This window comes from Haliaeetus leucocephalus, unplaced genomic scaffold (genome assembly GCF_000737465.1).
Source record: "Haliaeetus leucocephalus isolate CR32 unplaced genomic scaffold, Haliaeetus_leucocephalus-4.0 Scaffold1000, whole genome shotgun sequence".
Classification (NCBI taxonomy): Eukaryota; Metazoa; Chordata; class Aves; order Accipitriformes; family Accipitridae; genus Haliaeetus; species Haliaeetus leucocephalus.
This window is the reverse complement of record NW_010973436.1, coordinates 1,759,230-1,778,288: the sequence shown is the minus strand read 5'-3', so window position 1 is coordinate 1,778,288 and position 19,059 is coordinate 1,759,230. Positions and strand designations below refer to the sequence as shown.

The 19,059-nt window shown below is 59.2% G+C and overlaps 2 protein-coding genes across 4 annotated transcripts in view; one reads left to right on the top strand and one right to left on the bottom strand.

The window, feature by feature from the left end:
* ALX3 (ALX homeobox 3) overlaps positions 1-5,592 on the top strand; it is a 6,225-nt gene extending 633 nt beyond the window's left edge. Inside the window, exons 2-5 of the mRNA XM_010584777.1 lie at positions 142-504; positions 2,879-3,183; positions 4,534-4,611; positions 5,275-5,592. Coding sequence (XP_010583079.1) covers positions 142-504; positions 2,879-3,183; positions 4,534-4,611; positions 5,275-5,592 — 1,064 coding nt within the window. The remainder of the gene's footprint in view (positions 1-141; positions 505-2,878; positions 3,184-4,533; positions 4,612-5,274) is intronic.
* Positions 5,593-8,750: 3,158 nt separating this feature from the next.
* STRIP1 (striatin interacting protein 1) overlaps positions 8,751-19,059 on the bottom strand; it is a 10,584-nt gene continuing 275 nt past the window's right edge. The window contains exons 2-22 of one of the 3 annotated variants that reach the window (XM_010584590.1): positions 17,628-17,914; positions 17,384-17,453; positions 17,022-17,096; positions 16,354-16,488; positions 15,859-15,979; positions 15,419-15,487; positions 14,857-14,963; positions 14,283-14,410; positions 13,641-13,823; positions 13,303-13,520; positions 12,979-13,044; positions 12,759-12,822; positions 12,299-12,370; positions 11,945-12,019; positions 11,647-11,744; positions 11,230-11,356; positions 11,036-11,136; positions 10,771-10,837; positions 10,378-10,482; positions 9,880-10,084; positions 8,751-9,551 (exon numbers count right to left, since the gene is read on the bottom strand). In XM_010584590.1, the coding sequence (XP_010582892.1) occupies positions 9,304-9,551; positions 9,880-10,084; positions 10,378-10,482; positions 10,771-10,837; positions 11,036-11,136; positions 11,230-11,356; positions 11,647-11,744; positions 11,945-12,019; positions 12,299-12,370; positions 12,759-12,822; positions 12,979-13,044; positions 13,303-13,520; positions 13,641-13,823; positions 14,283-14,410; positions 14,857-14,963; positions 15,419-15,487; positions 15,859-15,979; positions 16,354-16,488; positions 17,022-17,096; positions 17,384-17,453; positions 17,628-17,666 (2,373 nt within the window). In that variant the 5' untranslated portion in view covers positions 17,667-17,914 and the 3' untranslated portion in view covers positions 8,751-9,303. The remainder of the gene's footprint in view (positions 9,552-9,879; positions 10,085-10,377; positions 10,483-10,770; positions 10,838-11,035; positions 11,137-11,229; positions 11,357-11,646; positions 11,745-11,944; positions 12,020-12,298; positions 12,371-12,758; positions 12,823-12,978; positions 13,045-13,302; positions 13,521-13,640; positions 13,824-14,282; positions 14,411-14,856; positions 14,964-15,418; positions 15,488-15,858; positions 15,980-16,353; positions 16,489-17,021; positions 17,097-17,383; positions 17,454-17,627; positions 17,915-19,059) is intronic. The other 2 variants (XM_010584589.1, XM_010584591.1) reach the window with 2 other exon arrangements.

The following is a 19,059-nucleotide window of genomic DNA, read 5'->3' as shown; positions in this document are numbered from 1 at the left end:
GGCGGTGGGAGACCCCCGGCCCCGCTGCCGCGAGGGCGGGGCCGGGCCGGGGCCCGCCGCAACCCCGGGCGGAGGAGCGGCGGGTCCCGACGGGGCTGGAGCCCGTTAACCGCGGACGGAGAACGGCCCCGTCCCTCGCAGGAGGCTGGAAAGGCGCGGCCGGTCGCCGCCTCCCGTCCCCGGGCCTCACCGGCGGCAACAACCGGCGCTCCCGCCGCACGGACGGGTCCGGGCCCGTGCCGGGACCGGGCCGCGGGGATTGCGGAGCACGGCGCTCCCCGGTGCACGGCCCCGGGGCTCCAGCTCTCCCGCCTCCCCGGTGCTACCGGGGGCACGGCTCCGGGCCTCCCGGGACACGCCGCTCCCCCGGCTGCCGGGGCTCCGCACCCCTCTCCGGGCCCGGGCAGGACGAGACCCTTCCCCGGGAGCTCTCCCCGTCGCTCCCACCGGCCGAGCAGCCCCCGCCGCCGCCGCTCCCTCGCACTTTCCCTCCCGGCCGGGACCGTCGGGGGCTCCGGCCGGGACTGATCGGGCTCATCCCGTCCCTCCGGGGCTCCCCGGTCCCACGGGCCTTTTATTCCTCCCCCCCCCACATCCTTCATTTTAATATAAGAGGGAAAAGGCACCGCCGCGGGTGTAATGGGAACCAGGTGGGGCCCAGCAAAGCCGCCCCGCTCCCGGCCGGGGTTGGGGGGGAAACAGGTAGAAAAAGCCCCGGGGGTACCGGGGACACCGGGCCGGTCCCCTCCACCGTGCTTACCTGCTCCCGGTGCAGGGGGGGTGGTGGGGAGGTGCTGCCGTCCCCAGGGGTGCCTTTCGCTGGCGGCTGGGGTGTCTCCCCCGGTTCCCGGGAGTCCTTTCCGTGCCCCCATCCCTTCTCTAATGATCCCTTTGAGTTCTCCTTTTCCCCTCCCGGTTAACCCAAGAATTGTACAGCTGTGCCCCAGCTGCTGACTTCCCCAGCGCCGCCAAATCTTTCAGGGGGTGTCAGGGAAGGAGGGGGGGAAAGAAAATATCTATATCTTCGGGTTTTCCCATCCTCTTTGTCCCCCTGCGATGCCATGTTTATTTAGCTACACGCCCGTATCCTGCTCCCCTCCTGCCTTCTCCTTCTTTCTGGCCATTTATTTATTTGTCTCCAATGCCGAAACCCAGGGATTGCTCAGAAATGCGGCATGTTGCCTTTGAAAAGGGGGAAAAAAACCCAAACCCAATGCATTTATCGGACTGCTTTGTGTGGCAGGATTTTTTTTTCCCCCAGTCATTTTTCCTTATTTTCAGTCACACTTGGGTTTTTTGCCTTCGCTCCACTCCTTGGTGGGACTTGTTTTTTATCATTAAAAACCCCCGGCCTGGTGGCCAAGCCCTTCAGAGGACAAAGCGGGGAGGAAATGGCAATTTGGCCTCATTCCTTCACCGTTACCCACCACCGGGCACGTAGACAGGTCGGTACCGAGAGGGACGGGGAGCAATCGCCCCCCCAAACCTCCCCCCAGATAACATTTTCCCATTAATTCAAAGCAGCTGGATTTTGGCTCTCTGCTGTGCGCCGTAACCCCCAAATTGCCTTAATTAGGAAACAACCAAAAATCAAAACTGAAAGTCTGGAAAAGGCCGTGGTAGGGGCTGGTTCAGGGGGCGCGGAGCCGCCAGTGGGTCTGTAGGGATGGGGACCCCATTTCCCCGCTCCACCGGGATGTGATGGTTAACGGGCTGGGAAGGAGGATCCATCCCAAAGGAGGCGATTTCCTCCCTCGCCGGCCCCAGCCTTGGGCCTGATCCTGCCCCTCCAGAGGGAACAGTTCTCTCCACCTGCAGCAAGCCCGAGTCTCTGAAGCTGGTGCTTGGGGTGGGGGTGAGACCAGGGCAAAACCCAGCATTTTTGGGTTGTCTCCTTCCCAGGTGACACCCCTACATCCCCTCGGTTGCTGGGGAACCTCAAGCCACCCCCCCGCATCTGCTAAGTCCCCCTTCAGTTCTCCCTTCACTGATTCAGTTCCTCGGGGTCCCAGCAGCACCCAGCACTGGCTGGAGCCACTGAGCCCTGTGTGTCCCCGTGTAGGGACAGACAACCCTCCCGGGAGACAAAGGTGACCTCCGAAATGCATGGCAGTGACTTATCTCCTTGAACCAATTTCATGAGATGCCGCAGCAGCGAGGGGAAGGGGGGGGAACCCCCAAACTTCTTGCTCTGGCCCCCCGGCCTCACAGGAGGGTGGGGAAGGGGAGCTCTTCTCTAGCAAAAAGGGTGGTTTTATTTTTCACTCCTTTCCAAATGCTTTCCTGAGACTTACAGCTACAGGGAAATGCTGGCCCCGGGGGCAGGCAGAGGATCTCCTTGAACCGAGCTCAGGCGTGGGGGTCTGGATACGGCCCAGTGCCAGGGTGGGCTGGGGTTACTGGTGGATCTGATGTCTCTGCCCTGGGCGCAGCCGAGCAGGGTGAAGGTGTCAGCCCGTGCTGGAAGGGAACAGAAGGAGAGGGATGAGGAGAGTTGAGTAAAGCCCTGTACGCAAGACGATCCTGCGCTCACCTTCTCTGCCTCTGCTCGCCCATCCCTGACTAGCAGCATCTGAGAGGGTCCCCAAGTGGGACCCCCAGCCGTGGGTCCTCCCCTGCTCCAGCCAGGCTTCCCCCCCACACACCCTCGGGGAGCATTGCCTCCCCACAGCTCCCCAGGGCATTTTGCCTTCCCTGGTGATGGATCCGACCTGCTGCATGCCTGTGCCGAGCCCCTTGCTCCTGTACCCCAGCATCCCCCTGGCATGACTGGGACCACACAGGGATGGGAGGAGAGGGTTGGGGCTGCAGGCACCAAGAGCTCTTAACTTCACCAGCACCATTAACACCACCCCGTCTTGTGCCTCCCCCCCGCCAGGCAGCGAGAAGGGATGCAAAGGCGGGTACCAGGCGATGCCCGCAGCCTGCCGGGCCCCCGTGAAAGCCCCAGGGGAGCTGGGGTGCCCGCTGGCAGCACCCCTGGGCAGCCTACGGGAACACGGGGTCCCCGAGCTCCCCGAGCCCCTCGGCAAGAGCAAGAGCAAGAAGCGGAGGAACAGGACGACCTTCAGCACATTCCAGCTGGAGGAGTTGGAGAAGGTTTTCCAGAAAACGCATTACCCTGATGTCTATGCCCGTGAGCAGCTGGCACTACGGACGGACCTGACTGAAGCCAGGGTGCAGGTATGGGCATGGGTCCCTGGCTCCCAGGCTTCCATAGGGATGGGCACGGCCACCCCAGGTGGTGCCGGGCAGAGTTGGAGGATGTTTTTCCCCTTTTCCGCAGGGTGATGCTGAGCTAGAAGCTGTTTTTCCCAGGAGGATTATGCTAAGCCCCAGAGGGGAAATCCCAGCCAAGGCGCTGGCTTCACCCACCGCCACAGGATGTGGATGCCAGTTGCCTTTCTGAGCTCTCTCCAGTTCTCCCCTTGTCCCCTCCTCTGCAGCTCCCAAGGGGCAGGAAGAGCCAAAATTTGGGAGGTCACTGCCAACCTGCCCCCCCAGCATCCCCTAACGTGATCCCCCCCATGCATCCATCATCCCCAACCTCCCTCCCCAACTCAACCCCCATCTCAGCTCTCTCCAGCCCAGGACTAGCAGCAATGGAGCTGCCATCCCAGGAGAGGGATCCCAAAGAGCTCGGCGCAGATGGGGCTGGGGGTGGCACATCCCAGGATGTGGGGCAGGACGAGGCCCTCCCTCGCCACCCCAGCTCTGCCGACATCACACTCGTGTCAGGCCATGGAGCTCTTTCCAGAGGCATCTCCATGTGGTTTGAGGCTCCCAGCAGGAAGAAGTGGCTGGAGGGGGCACCCGATGGGGAGAAAAGTGAAAGTGGGTGGGTAATGAAGCGAGCAGGGAGCACCCATTGAGTGCTGGATGCCTCAAGCCATCGACTCCTAGGTGCTGCCCTCCCCATGGGACAGGAGCTGGTGACAAGGCACGGGCAGGGGACATGCACCCCAAGCCTGCAACCACCCAGCCAGACAGCACCCACCACAGCTTCCAAGCCCTGATTTGGGGTGAATTTAGATGAAATTACCTGTAACCATGAGAGCCCTGTGATGAGAATCCCAGTACCATGTCCTCCTCTCCAGGAGATGCTGCTGGAGCCGTCACCGCCCCAGCCACCTCCAGTCCTCAACCCCATCCAGCAGCACAGAGGGGACATGCAGGTGGGTCATCATGACCATGCAGGACTCAGAGAGCCTCATTCTCCATCGAAACCTGGGCTAAACGAGGCCCAGAAACACAAGGGAGAGAAAAGGACTGTGCACGGAGCAGGACTGCTTATTTTCCAAGAGGGCTAAGAGATATTTCTGTTCTTGGTAGAGAAAAAGGCTGGTGAGCTCAAACGGGGCTGTGCAGAAGGGTGGCTTCCTCTGTTCATCTCCAGTTTACCGAGATGCTGGGGCATGGTATTAGGGCTCTTTTCCTGGCGGGAAGATGAGCATGGACCTGGGCAGAGGGCTGCCCATCTCGCCCTGGGCAGGCAGGGGTCCCTGTGCCTCAGCCCTCTCCTCCATCCCCCAGGTCTGGTTCCAGAACCGACGGGCCAAGTGGCGGAAACGGGAACGTTATGGGAAAATCCAGGAGGTGAGAGATGTTGCGGTGGCTGCCTGCCCGTCCCCCTCCCAGGGTAGGGGTCCCATCCCATTGCACCTAGGGTCCCCGCAGGGTGACACACATGACCTATTTTTGCCCCTTCTCGCCCACGGGCCCTGTGATACCATCCACCCTTGGGAAAAGCACCTGGCCCTGGATGGAAAAGGGGGAAAGATGCAGCATCACATTTTGCCATATGCAGGAAGATGCTGCTTTAATGTCCCACTCCATCTCCCATAGGAACATGCCCTTTGGGGCAGGTTTTGGGGGTGTCCCCCCCAAAAGAAGCCCCTTTAGCTGTTCCACATACATCAGTACTTCCTGCCCCCCTTTTTCTGCAAAACTGCCTTTTTTTTTCTTGCAACACTGAAAAACATACAAATAATTTAAAGCTCAGCTTCACACGCATCCCCAGTGCCAAATGCTACCACCACCACCCTGCATGGGGGAGGAGGATTTCAACAGGATTCAACCCCCCCCTCCAGGGCAATTAAAATAAAGCAAAGGCATCCCTCACTTTGCACCCTGTGGGTGAATGGGTGAGGGGTGTCCAAGGTGGAGGGTGAAGGGGATCCAAGGTGGGGGTGATGTGGTCCCCACCCTCAGCTGCCCTCCCCCTGCTTCACTTTGGGCCTTTTTTTTTTTTTTTTTTTTGGTCCTTTTTTTCAGCTGCAGAACAACCTGTGGCCAAGCTCCGGCCCTGGGAGCCCCGCAGGGCTCCTGCCCCCCGAGAGCATCCCATCCCCCTGCATGTCTCCGTACCCCCACACTCACAGCAACATCGCCGGCTTCATGGGCATCCCCGCTTCTCCCGGCCCCCACCCCGGCATCAACAGCCTCTACTCCCTGCACAGCCTACCCCCCCCGGCCCTGGGCACCCACCCCTTCGAGCCAGCACCCGAACATGACTACAAGTCGCCCGCTCTGGTGCCGCTGAGGATGAAGAGCAAAGAGGCAACCAGCAGCCTGCTGAACTGGGCTACGTGATCGATCTGTGGGGAGGGACATGGACCATTCACCCCCCCACCCCGGAGTGTGTCCTCCCCCCACCCAGTACCAGGGTTTGGAAGCAGGTTGTTGGGGTCACCCTTACCCCTCTCCCTGTGCACCCCGATCTCCACGAGCTTTCCTGCATCCCAGCCCACTCCCATCACACTGCTGTCAGGTGGGGGGGTGGTGTCAAAAGTGGGACTGCTGGGGGAGGGAAAAGGGTCACCCCCAAACCCAGTCTGCCCCAGCGGGGCTGGCACTGGCAGCTCAGGACCCTGAAAGTGGCTCCCAAAAAATGAGCCCCCTCCTCCCCCCCCAAGAACCTTCAGTGAATAGGATTTGATGGAGATACCCAGTGGTTTGCAGCAGGGTCGCAGCCCCTTGGCCCCCCCCCCACCTGCCTCCCTCCCTGCCTGACCTGGGGGTCACCAGCCTTGGGTATGTCCAGGGAGGGGACTGTGCCAGTGAGGAGTGCACCGGGGCAAGGGGCACTGGGTTGTTTTGGGGTTAGCGCTCCCCTCCCCAGCTGAAATTTGGCCGCCAACCTCCCCCAGCATAGCCAGCAATGGCAGAAATTAGGCTTGGCACGTTCCAGTCCAACCATACTGGGAAGACCCACACAAGCTGGTGTTCAGGGGGAGTTACTGCAGGGCAGAGCAAAACCCCCAGGCATGTTGAAGGAGGCCCTCAACCCCCCCCCCAAACCACGAGCAGCGTTTCTGCTCCCCCTCAGAGGGAAAACAAGGTTCAGGATGACCTCCCCAGCACAGTCACCAGCTCCTGCAATGTGCAGAGCCCCCCAGGACAGGGAATAAACCAGTATGGGGTGGGGCGCTGCGGGGATAAAGACACCTAAATTGAAGCCCATTTCCCTGTGGGGTCACCCATAGCCCCTCCATGCCCATTACCCCTCAGATTGATGAAGCAGGGAGGTGCTTTAATCCCAGGGGGTGGGACCCCCATCCCTGGTACCATCCCAGGTGCCCCAACTGGGGTGTTTGGCGAAGAAGTGGTCAATTTGGAGGGTTTTCCCCATTTGGGGGGCCTGCAGGAAGCCCCTTAGTGGTGGTACCTGTATGGCCAGTCTCAGGTGTCTGAGGGGGGGTCATCTTATCACATCTGACGTGCTTCATCTGCTCCAGGGGTCTCAGGGTGCACCGCAAGTCCCTCCAAGCGCCAGGTTGCAGCAGCATGTCCCATCCCATCCCCCAGCCAGTGTGACCCCCCCCACTGCATACAAACAGCCCAAATCCAAGTCACAAACGGGACGTCACCTTGCTCCTGCTCACCCTATCGCCAGGAGATGCTGTCGCACCTCCAAGGGCCCCCTCGTGCCAAAAAAACCCCAGAAACTGCAATGCCACCTTGCCCCCAGCTCCTGGTCTCCTGCATCCTGGTGCTGGGGCCGGGGGGAACATCAGCCAGGCACCACAGACCCTCTTGGGGAGGCACCCAATCTGTTGGTCCAGCCCAATTTGAGCCAAAACCCAAGGTTTTCAGCCAAAGGGAGCCCAAATGCTCCAAGACCTTTGTGGATGTTGTTCCTCACCCACAAGGCTCAGCACCCCTGGCACAGCCTGGCCACAGTGGGTGCCCCCCAGGAGACAGCCCACGGCCCGGCTATGCACCCAATGGGTGCCCATCCTTGCCTGGGACATCTTGTGCCCTGGCTCTCACAGCCCCCCCTCCCACCGGCGGGGATTTCGTTATTCATTTATAAACAATAAAACATTTTTAATAAGTTATTTATGGCTCCAGCAGCACTATAAAAGCCGCAGTCTGTGATCGCCCGGCACAGCTGGGGAACATTTTGGAGCAGGCGGAGGGGAGCGAGGTGTGATGGAGAGCTCGGCTCAGCTCACACCTCATCTGTGAGCGTCCTGCCGGGCTCCCCCAGCCAGCTCCTGCACCAGGACCAGGTTTTGGGGGCCAGGGTGGGTGCTAGGGGCACCCAGGTGGAAGGAAACCACTCAGCGGGGACTCAGTACACTTTGAAAATTCAGGCATCACCCATTCCAATGTGACGGTGGTGGTTGCACCCCCCAGCCAGATCTTGCTCCAGGGACATCCCCCCTGATCCATGCTGCTCACGGGGGGACAGGGTCAGGGGGCAGCAATAGGGACCTTGGAGTGATCGCTGGGCTCCAGCTCGATGTCAGCACCTGTCCCTTGCCCATGGCTATGAGGGAAGCGGGCAGGATGGGTCCCACAGCCCGTCTTATGGCCGCACAGTCTGGGGACTGATTAAGGGCACGTTACCATCGAGGCTAAGCTGGCATGGCTTCTCTTATGTCTGCTAAGCGCTGAGTGTGCTGCCTCCTGCCTTCAGAGCCCACAAGAAGGTCTCCAGAGCAGGGGCTGAGCATCCCGCAAAGCTGGGCTCACTCCTGGAGCACCATGGACTTGGCCCTGATGCATCCCAGCAGGCGACAGGGAGTAAATCAGGGCTGCCCCAGCCTCCCTCTGCCCACAACCACCACCACCACCACCCTTGGGCAGGGAAGCAAAGTTTCCTCTGCCCCTGCTCTGCCTCTCCCCGCTCAAACCAGGGGTGAATCGCCTGGGATTTTACCCACCTGAGCTGGCCAGGGCTGCTGCTGCCCCTCTGCCAGGGAAACTGAGGCACAGCAAGGCGTAAGAGTGAGCTCTGTTAAGGCCAGGCTCCAATGCTGGGAACAGGGGCCAAAGAAAATCCCAGTGACACCACCACCATGCCGGTGTCAGAAATCCCAGGGCAGAACTCGGGAGGGTTCAGGGAAAGGGACAGGCAAATGCCTGCTTGAACCTGCCAGCTCCTGCCTGCAACCCCGAGGTCACCAGCTCCCCCAAGCCAACAGATCCAGTTGCAAAATATTAAATCTTTCAGCGACAGGTAATCCACCCCCAGTGGGACTTGAGGAGTGGGGACAAGGACACAAGACAATGAACCCTGTGCGCTAGCTCAGCCCCATCCCTGGGCCCACCCATTGCTGCTTCCCTGGGGCAGGAGGGATGGGGACACAGATAGAGCCCAGACACACTCGGGTCAGAGATATCACGAAATATATATATATATATATATATACACACAGCTCATCCACCCCACCCAGCGGGGCAAGGGAAGACTGCAGTCTCCAGCCGTCCCCAGCCCCTCAGCGAGAGGACAGACCCTCATCCCCCAAGCCATCGCCCTCCCAGCACCCCCGACCCCACCGCCACGTCCCCCCAGGCAGGGTCTGGGCAGGGGGACAGACCGTTTTCCTGCCACAGCAGCCTCTGCTCCCCATGTCCCGCAGCAGCACCGAAGGGGCCCTCACTCCACTTTGCCCCGCTCCCCGCACCACTGGCTGCTCCAAGTGGAGCAGAAGGGTCTCAGCCCTGGCTGGTGGGGGGCAGGAGGAGGGTGATGGCAGTGCTGCCTCTGAAAGCATCGACCAGGGGCACACACAGGTCCCCCCCACCCAACAGGAGACTCCCAGGGCACTGTGGCCTCCGCCAAGCCTTCACCCTCAGCTCGGGGGTTGAGCCTGGCAGAGCCTGGAAGGAGGCAGAGGGGCAGGATGGTGCCTCGGCAAGGACCCCACAGCTCCAGCCTCTTCCCAAGCCTGCCACAGGGGGCCCAGGCACACACAGACCCACCCCCCCCAAAGCCTCTCTCCTCCTGCCCCTCGGCAGCAGGCCGGCTTTGTGATCTCCCCAAAGCACCCCCTCCTGCCTCCCAGTCATCCCTCACTGCAGCAGCTCCTCCCAGGAGATGGGTCGGGAGAAGACCTCCCGCTCCAGCCACAGGTCGTAGTTGACCTGGAAATCCTCAGGCAGGTCCACACGCTGGCCCAGCACGCTCTGCAGGCAGTTGTCCACAGGCAGAAAATCAGGGTTGCTGTGTGCCCGGTCGTAGCGACGTGAGTTGAAGCGCTCGATGCTGGCACGCAGGGCACATTCCTCTGCCTGGAAGTCCCAGGGCCGGGCATCCAGGTCTGGGCAGAGTGAAGAGGGGTGTCAGAGGGGAGCTGGGGGCCCTTCAGCAAGCCCAAGTCCCTCAGGAAACATCTTTGCAGGTCCTTACAAAGAGCAACACGCAGAGCACAGAGCAGGCAGCCACCAATAGCTCCAACACCAGCCATTGCCAGCCCTTTCCCTCTTCCCTGCGATGCCACCACTCCAAATCCCTCCCCGCACCCCAGAACTAAGGGTTGCACGAGCCCTAAGCAGAAAAGGGACAGCTCTGGGCACAGACACATCACTGCACGGAGCAGGAAGGACAGCAGGTAACGGGATGTTCTGCAGCTGCTGTGAAGGACATACCGTTGCCGTAAGCCCAGTCATCATTGAGACGGTGCCGCACTTTCTGGTAGATGGCCGACATGGTCTTCATGTTGCTCTTCCTCCACTGCCGGCCCAGGTACTTGGTCTGTACCTTGAGCAGCTTCAGCACATAAAGCTGCATCATGGCCTGCTTCACCTTCAGTGCCCGCTTCAGGATGGGTGCTGACTTGAACACCACCAGCATCTGCAGGGAACAGCACCCCCAGCAGCCGGGGACAGCGGGTTGACATGGCTGGGACAGATACATGGGTACACACATGCCAACCACCACCTCCAGCACACACAAGCTCTTCCCTGCAGTGTGCACTGTCCCTCTCCCCTTCCACCTACCCTCTCTTGCCTCCTGCTCCCCAGCAAAGTCTGGGGTACCATGCAAGGGCCACCCCAAGGCACCCACAGCCCCCTCACCCTGTCCAGGCACCCTGTGACAGCCCAGTCTGGCCGGGGCTGAGCCCCAGTGGGTTCCCCAGCCCTCACCATGGTGCGGGAGTGCTTCCACTTGGTCAGTTTGTTCAGGATGCGCAGGAGGTTTATGCAGGAGAAGAGGTTCCTCCAGCAAAACTGGTTGTTGTCTCCAGCTTCCTGCAGGAAAGCAGAGGAAGGGGTCAGGCAAGAGATCAGAGCTGGGATGAGAAGAGGCTGTTCTGGTCTGAGGACCCTTGCCCAAAGGGGTACAGCACAGCATGCAGGCAGGAGATGTCTGCCAGCCCCATGCACCCCCCCAAACCCTCAGCAGCACCAGGGGCCGAGTCCAGGAGTGCTGGGGGTGCCAGGGCTGGGTGCTGGAGCCCTGCTGCCTCCCTGCACCCATGATCCCCCCTGGGAAGCACCCCAGGATGCCAGGACCTGGCAGAGAAGGGAGCAACTCACCAGGCTCTCTGCCGTCAGCTCCGGCAGCTCATGTACCACGCAGTACGGGTAGTCCAGGACAGAAATGCTGTGGAAAAGAGGGGGTGTTGATCCCACCTGGCCTGGGGGCAACACAGCCCCACGCCTCCCACCCACTGGAGTGGGCACTTCCCTGCATCTACCTGCGCCGAAGCCACAGCCAGGGAGGGATTGTGGAGGGGAAAAGCAAGCAGGGACCCGCTCCCCACACCCGGCAGGGATGCGGGCAGGCAACCCCCTCCACTACCTGTTCTTGGCAGTGATGTAGGACATGATGTTCTGGTTGAAGAACTTCAGGATGAGCGGGATGCAGTTGGCGAAGACCAGATGCTGGGCCATGTACTCAAACTGAGGAGAAAGGCAGGTGAATGGGGACCCACCCTGGGTCCTGGCGCATCCCCAAAGCCCCGTGCAGGGCGGCTGGACCCTGGCCCACCTCACCTGGTAGATGTGATTCAGCTTGAAGTGCTTGAGCAGAAGGAGCAGCACAGCAGAAATGGCTTTGACGATGATCTCCTTGTGCCGATTGACATCCACCCCCAGCTTCATGCTCTGCAGCACTGTGGTCCTGGGGGACACAGAGGGATCTTTGGGCTGGGGCACTGTCCGCACCCTGCCAGCCCCGGAGGTGTTGGCAGACAGTGCTGCCATCCCCTGGGCTCTCAGCAGCCAGCTGCAGCCAGCTCCTGCAGCAACACACAATTCCTGGCACACCACCGAGCAGAAGACGGTCAGATCACCCAGGAGGCCTCAGAGCAGCCCCAGCCCAAACCATGCCACCCTGCCTGACTCCCTCCCATCCTCCGTTCCCTTCCCACCATCACCCAGCACCTCTGCTTGCCCTCCACTATCACTCACGGCATCTCCTCCGGCAAGACATCTGCCAAGATGTTGATGGAGTCTGTCTTGGCTTTGGAGGTGGGGGCTGCGGCAAGGAGGATCTTCAGCAGAGCAATCTGGGGAGAAAGGATTGATGGAACAGGGATGGGAGCGGGGGAACCGGACACAGGATCCCCTCCCCACCACAGGAGGGAGTAACAGGGTTGTATATGTGGGGAGGGAAGAAAACCTGGGGGGCATCACCGGAAAGGGATGGAGCAGTGGAGGCAGACCCCCTCCACTGAGCCCAGAGGACCCCCAGTGCTCCCCAGCTCACCATGTACTGCGGCAGGCTTGGCAGGAGGCCCTGGTACAGGATCTCTGCAGGGACTTGCTCCACTTCTTCTTCCCCCTGGTGCCAGGAGAGACCACAAAACCTCATACCAGGAGCTGCCACCGGCATTGTGGGCCTGGCTCAGCCCTAGGCTCTCCAACCCCAAGGGCAGGATACCCCCAGCTCCTGCCCAAAGCCTCTCCACACCCCCCACCCTCTGCCCACAGCAATTGCTCCTCCCTCCCTCCCCAGCAGAGCAAACCCCCCAGCCCTGCCAAAAGCTAAAAGGCCTGGGGGCACCAAGTGCCCCCAGCTCCCAGCCTAGGAGCTTTGTCTCATCCTCATGCCCACACTCACCCCAGAGAGCGGGGAGCGCAGGTACTCATCCTCCATATGCACTTGCACCTCTGCGATTGATGTGTACTTGTGCTGCACAGGGAGAGAGCAGAGGTTCACACCACAGACTCCCCCCATCAATGTCACCAGCCCCAGCCTGGTCCCATCATCTTTTTAAGTCCCTCCCTGTTATTCCTGTCCCAGTGGTCACCGATGTTGATGGGCAGGGTGGTAGCTCCTGGCCTCACCTCTGGGACAACCCCAGTACGAAAGGGATGAGGCCAATAAAGAAAGCGGCTCAGTCAGCCTGGGAGACCAGTGATGGGATGAAAAATTATGGCCACTCCCAACAAAGGGCTGAGCAAGTGGGAGAGGGGTCAGGAAAATGCACCACTGGCCCTGACCTGTGATCAGTGCAGGGTGATGGGGAAGGGGCATCCACACAACAGCAGGGGCTGGAGGAATTCATCAATGTACTCACCAGCTTCAGGGTTCGGATGCTCTCGTGGATGGGCCTGGGCAAGCCCACCACAGTGTTGGTGTCACTAGAGAGAAGGGAAAGAGCCGGGATGGGTGCAGGCAGGAGCAAACCTGAGCCACCCATGGGCTGGTCAGAGACCACCACCCCAAGAACAAGCCAGCGAGCTCAGAACTTCCCCCCCAGATTGGCAGCCCCCCAGGCTGGCTCTGCAGGAACCCACCTGCCCAGCGTGTAGCCAATGAACTTGCTGCGGCTGGACTCCAGGAACATCTCAATGTCCTTCTCTCTGCAGCAAAGGGAAAAGGGGAAGAGTCACATCTTCCTGTCTGCCTAGGTACACCACAGCCCCAGGCACAGGCCATCAGGAAAAACCTCATTGTCAGATAAAGGAGATGGTGCTGAGCCCACCCCACCAAAAGAACAGCCGCCAAAGTGACGACCCCATCATCTTCCCCACAGCCTTGCTGAAGTTCTCAGCATTTAACAGCCTCCGTTTTCCTCAACCTGCTCCAGCTCTCCCTGCAGGTCAGCCCCACGGACTCACCGGACCTTGGGGGCCCAGGGTAGCCCCTTGGGGCAGGTGATGCGGTCACTGGGGGGATGCTGAGTGGGTGGAGGCATCACTTCGTCCCGTTCGAGGGGGAAGGTCTCTCCCTCCAGGCTGTTGTCATCATCATTTTCCTCCTCTTCCTCACGGGAGTCATCAGCTTTGTAAGGGTCCCGCTCGTTGAAGGCATCGAGGTTATCCTGCTTAATTAGGGCCTGGAGACAGAAGAGCAGGCAGGTGAGTAATGTGGGGACAAGTTGCTCCAAGGTCAGTGCCCAGACCCCAGCAGTCCCCTCATTAACATCACCATCCCCAGCTCCCTGCGCCAGCCTCACCTTGTGCTCTCGCCGGCCTCGCTTCTGCTGCTGCTCAATCAGATCAGAGGCGGATGCGGGTGGGGAGGCAGCTCGCATGTTGCGGATCACTTTAATGCTGTCCTCTGGGAGAGGTGGGAGGCCCAGGATCTCCCGCTTCTCTGCCTTCATGCTCTGGAGCTCCTCAAAGCCCCCAAGGGTGCACTGCAAGGGAGACCATGGCACCCTGAGCACAGGGGACCCCTTGACACATGGCACCGGGGCCCTCTCCAAATCCACTCTCCAGGAGTCCCAAATCCTTCCTCAGGGTGTAAAACAAGAGCTGCCTGGGCCCGTGCTGCTCTTGTCATTGTGAAAGGCAGAAGGGACAGGAGGGTGTTCAGGCATCAACAATTGAAGTGTCTGGACCTTTTCTTTCATGCAGACCCCAGCCAGGGACCTTGCTTTGGGTCTGTCGTCAGTATCCAGCTCCAGACACCCATATGCAATGCTCCCCTATGGGGTGAAACCTGGGTGTGGCTTTAATAGGGCACAAACTACTCAGCTGAACACCAGAAAAAGAGGATGGAGCAATTACAGACAGCTCTGAGAGCAGAATTTCCTTCCTCTGCTGAACGTCAAACCACAAGATGCATGTCAGCACACCCCATGGCCTCTCCTTACCAGCACAGTCTTCCAGAGCAAGAGCAGCACCTTCTTCATGGGGAAGTGCGGAGCGTGGCCACTGCAGAATTTGGTCACCATCCCAAAGAGCATGACAGAGAAGGGCTCGTTGTTGTACAGGGGTGCTCCTGGAACCACATGGCAGGAATAGCCAGGCATCCCTCACCCTTGACCTCACCCCAACTGCCAGCACCACCAGCCTCTGCACCCTCACACAGCCTCTGCAGTCTCACACCCCCCATCTCTGAGATCTTCATCTCACCCCAGACAACTTCTTGCTTCCTTTCCAAGGCCTTGTAACCTCCACAATTTCTTACTTCTGTGTTGTGAGGAAATGACAGCCCCAATATTCAACTTTTTTGCCCAGGGAGAGACCAGCCGGACAGCAGAAAAGGCTGGCTGCCTTCCTCTGCTCATCCCGCTTTGCCCCACCAGCAAGGTTCAGCCTAGGAGAAACCAACCCAGTGCTGCCAGTCCCTATTAACTGAGGCCTAGAGACAAACCCCATCTCACTTGCTCGCACTTCAGCCCTAGAAACCTCCATCCTGTCAACATCCAAGCACATGGTCCTCACCCAGCTCTGCTCGGAAGGTCTGTCTCATGCTCTTCCACTCAGGCTTGTCCCCCTCAGCCTCCTGCCGAACAGTCTCCACAATCAGGTACATGATGTTCAGCAGTACCCTGCAAAAAGCAGAAAGTCAGGCAAATCACCAGAGGCTGGGATGAGTTATGGAGGCACCACCAGCACCCAGGGCTCTGGGGGGAGGCTGGACCAGCCCAGACCACAGCTGGTTTCCATGCACCCACTCCACACCAGGGGACTGGTGCTCAGGCACTGGGGAAAAAGGTCTCTGCAAGTCAAACCAGGAAAAAAAATTGCTTTCCCATACTTTATTGCTTTCATGTCCCCAACCAGCCACATGCCTGCTGTGCAGGCTGAGCACAAGGGACATCTGCGGACTGAGCAGACCTGAGCACACCTGACAACATTCACAGAGCCAGGGCAGAAGCTGGGACAGCCCTGGGACACCCTCCGGTGCCTGCTGGCCTGTCTTAGCTCACCAAAGAAACCAGCAAGTGCTGGGTCCCCCTCCTTGGCCTTAGAGCATCCCATCCTCCCAAGCCCTGCTCCATACCTGAGGTCCGTGCTGTCAGCCAGGGAGATGGCCGGCTTTCTCACGGCACTGCTGCAAGCTGCGCTGTTACTGTGGAGGGAAAACAGCCTCAAGAGGGGCCTTTGGAGACATTTTAACTCTGCCACGAGCAACCCACATGCCAGAGCCAAACCCTGGACTAGATATAGCTGCAACAAGTCCCCTGTTCACAATGCAATCAAGGGAGGAGGAACAGACCTGCCTCTATTTGCTGCCAGGCAGCACGACTCATAATGAATTTCTGTATAAATCAGGTATAATTCTACATTACCTATCCACCCAGAACAGCAGGAGTCATTACTGGTGGCTGGCCGAATCAGATTAGGAATAGACAGACCAGGAATGGGACTGCCACCAACTGGAAAAAACTCCTGCCATGGAGCTCCAGAGCCATTTCTGAAGTGCTTTCCTCCAGTACTCACTCAATCTCCATGTTCAGCAGCTCCACCAAAGCGTTGAACGTCCCCACTTCCAGCAAGAGGAAGATGTTATACCTCATCCAGGCCTGCACCTCAGCCTCAGAGCCACACTCCCCAAACGTGCCTGCAATGATACCCTTGCTGGATCCCATCTCCGTAGGGATCCTGAGGCCCTCCCACACCGCCAGAGCACTTTGCATGGGGAATGAAAAACACAGCCTTAATTTTAAGGCAAAAAGTTGGATGCAGAGGACAGAATTGCCCTCCTGTAGGTAACGCAGCCGAGGTCTGGCAGATCCAGGATAGCACAGGGAAGTAGGCCAAATTTTGGAACAAACTCCTATAAACTGTCTGGCTCCCGTGAGAATTAGCTTCATTCCAGATGAAATAAAAAATGCAAGAAAAAAAAACTATTTTAAGTTTTTTAAATTGATAGCCTCCAATCCATTACCCAGATTTAGCAATGGGGAAACTAAGGGGGCAGAGGCCTGGTGTCACCTTGGGCAACGTAAAGGATGGCTCGGGCAACCTTCAGCCTCTTTTCCCGCGCAGTGACCTCCAGCCCGTCAAGAAGCCGCATGGCGTGGGTGCGGTGCTGGTTCTTGTCCAGTTCGGTCCATTTCTTCTCCCGCACTGAAAAGCCAAAGTAGGCAGGCTGAGGGCACGGGGCTCCTCTGCCTGCCCTGGACACAAACATCACTGGAAAAGCTCAAAAGGATTCAGCATGACGGAAAACAGGGCTGCCCCAGGGAACGCTGTGCTCTGGGAAGTAACGCCCAGGAATGCATGATCGGCCCAGAGGGACCGTCTCCTGCCTTCCCTCAGACAACTAGATGAATCACATCCATCTGAACCAGCGCTGGCAGCTGATGGGAAATGAGCTGGATGCTCTTGCTGCTGCCAGTATGTTCCAGCACAGCCGTCCTGGCACTGATGAACCACCTCGGACAGCAACATCAGCAAACGCTGAGCACGCTGGAGGCAGCAAGCTGAGCTCCAGAGCCAGCCCACGCACGCTAATGAGGTCTCCAGTACAAACCGTGTGAAGACTATCAGTGCACAGCTCGAGCTTTCTGACGCAGCATTAATGCATCAGTCCCTATGTCTCCTTCAGGAGATCCCTGTCCCTCCCAGAAGGGGCAAGAGGTCAAAGAGAAGGATCTTACCGTGGATCCTGAAGTCCTCCTCGAAGCACTTGCGGTTGAGCAGGAACTCTGGCCCTTCTGTGTAGCTGTACAGCTCTGCCGAAAGAGCACAGAGGAAAATCTCCAACAACCTGCACCGAGTTGTCAGAGAAAGCTGCAACCTGGCCACGTTAATTGCAGTTTTATCCAAGATGAGGCAAATGCAAAAAACATACCCAGCATAAGGCTAAAAAAATTAATTACACAATATCACTTCCTTTTAACACGAATAAGGTGTTTAAAGACAATAATAGAGCAATACTGGAGTTGACAGAGCTCCTTTAATCACTACCAGGAAAGAAAATCATGGCTGATTAATTGATCCACCAAGACAAGTTCCTTACCGGAGAGCTCTGCTGCCCATTTGTCAGTATCTGCATATTCAAACTCCAGGTCTGGGGACTCTGAATAGCCCTGAAAGCAGAGAAAGAATTCAGTTAAATTACAGCATTTTTCAGGAAAACCAAAATCCCCAAGACATTCACAATTCACCTCATCCTCCCGCAAATCCAGGACTGTATCATCTGTTTAAGAGACCAAAAACGTACCCACAGCAGCGTAAACGTTACCAAGGCAACTCCTATCCACCTCCTGCATCTCCATCCCACCGCCGCTGCACTGAGCCATGCTGTGCTTTGCTGGTGGGCAGCCCCCGCGTCACCTCTAAAACACTCCAGGAGCTCCAAATGGCCAAAAAATAAAGCAGGAGACGGGGCATGTTTAATCTTGGGGCAGAGAGTGGGTTATGGGGGACCAGAGAGCTTTCAGAGCTCACCCACGTGTGAAAATTTGGGCTATCCCCCCAGTGCCAATCGGAGGGATGCCAGCAGATGCAAACAGTGAGAATGAAAGAACTCCAAGAAGCTTTGGTGAGGCTGGAAAAACATCCAAGAGAAGCCTTAGACCACAAAACATCTGCTCCCTTTAAACAAGTCATCAGCGTGGACCCACAGCAAAACCCTCCCAAATCTCAGGGCACCCACTCCTGAGCAAGGGGCTGATCCAAACCCCCAGCTGCTTGAAAGGTGGTGGGTCTGCACCGCTCTGTGGGGCTGGGAGCCGTTCCCCAGCACCTAAGGCTCACACAAACCTCCTCATGGCCCTCTCCTGTCATTTCAGGGACCATCCCCCACCCTGCTGAGGACACCCCTGGAACCATCCCAGGAATTAAACCCGATTTGGGGGACGCAATGGAAAAGCCGTGGGATAAATCAGCTCCACCCAGTCCCACGCAACCCTCCTGATCCCCCACGGCTCCGGGGTCCCCACCAGGACCTCGGTGTCTCCTTGGAGGGGTCGGTCACCTCTTGCCATAGCCCACACTGAGCACCACAGCGGGACCGACCCGATGCACAGGGACCCGATGACCCAGTCCTCGCCGCACCCTGGCCACTGCCGCACAGGGCCGGTACTGCCGGTACCGACCGGCAAAGCTGGGGAGAAGCCCCCGGCCGGGGCGGGGAGAGCCCAGAGCAGCCCTGGAAGGAGCGTGGCCGGTACCGGGTCCGTTTGGGAACCTGGGGACCGAGCCACCCTCATGCCCCAGACAGGTCAAACCGACCCAGACTTGGGGAAGAGATGGATGACCAGGAAACTGGCACCGACCCGAGCCCGGTACCGACCCAGGTGAGCTCTGGGCAGAGCCGGTACCGAACGGGCCTGTCAGAGAAAGGCCTCTCGGCTCCACAGAGCAGGTACCGGCTCGCACAGCCCCGCTGTTGGCGCCTCAGGCCAAGGCTTTGGGGCGGCAGGACCGGCCCCGGGGGAACCGGTACCCAAGCACCGGCTCCGGGGGAGGGAGCGGCTGGTCCAGCACCGGCCCGGGGGATGGCGGAGCCCCAAACACAGCGGGAAGCCCCGCGCGGGTCAGGACTGAAGCGGACGGCGGAGCCCGCGGACGCCGGCACCGCACGGGCAGGCCCCGGGCCCACGGCGGAGGAGGACGAACGCGGCCTCGCCCGGGAAGGCCGCCTCCCCCCCCACCACCACCATCCCGCCCCGCGGAGCCAGGCCCGGCGGC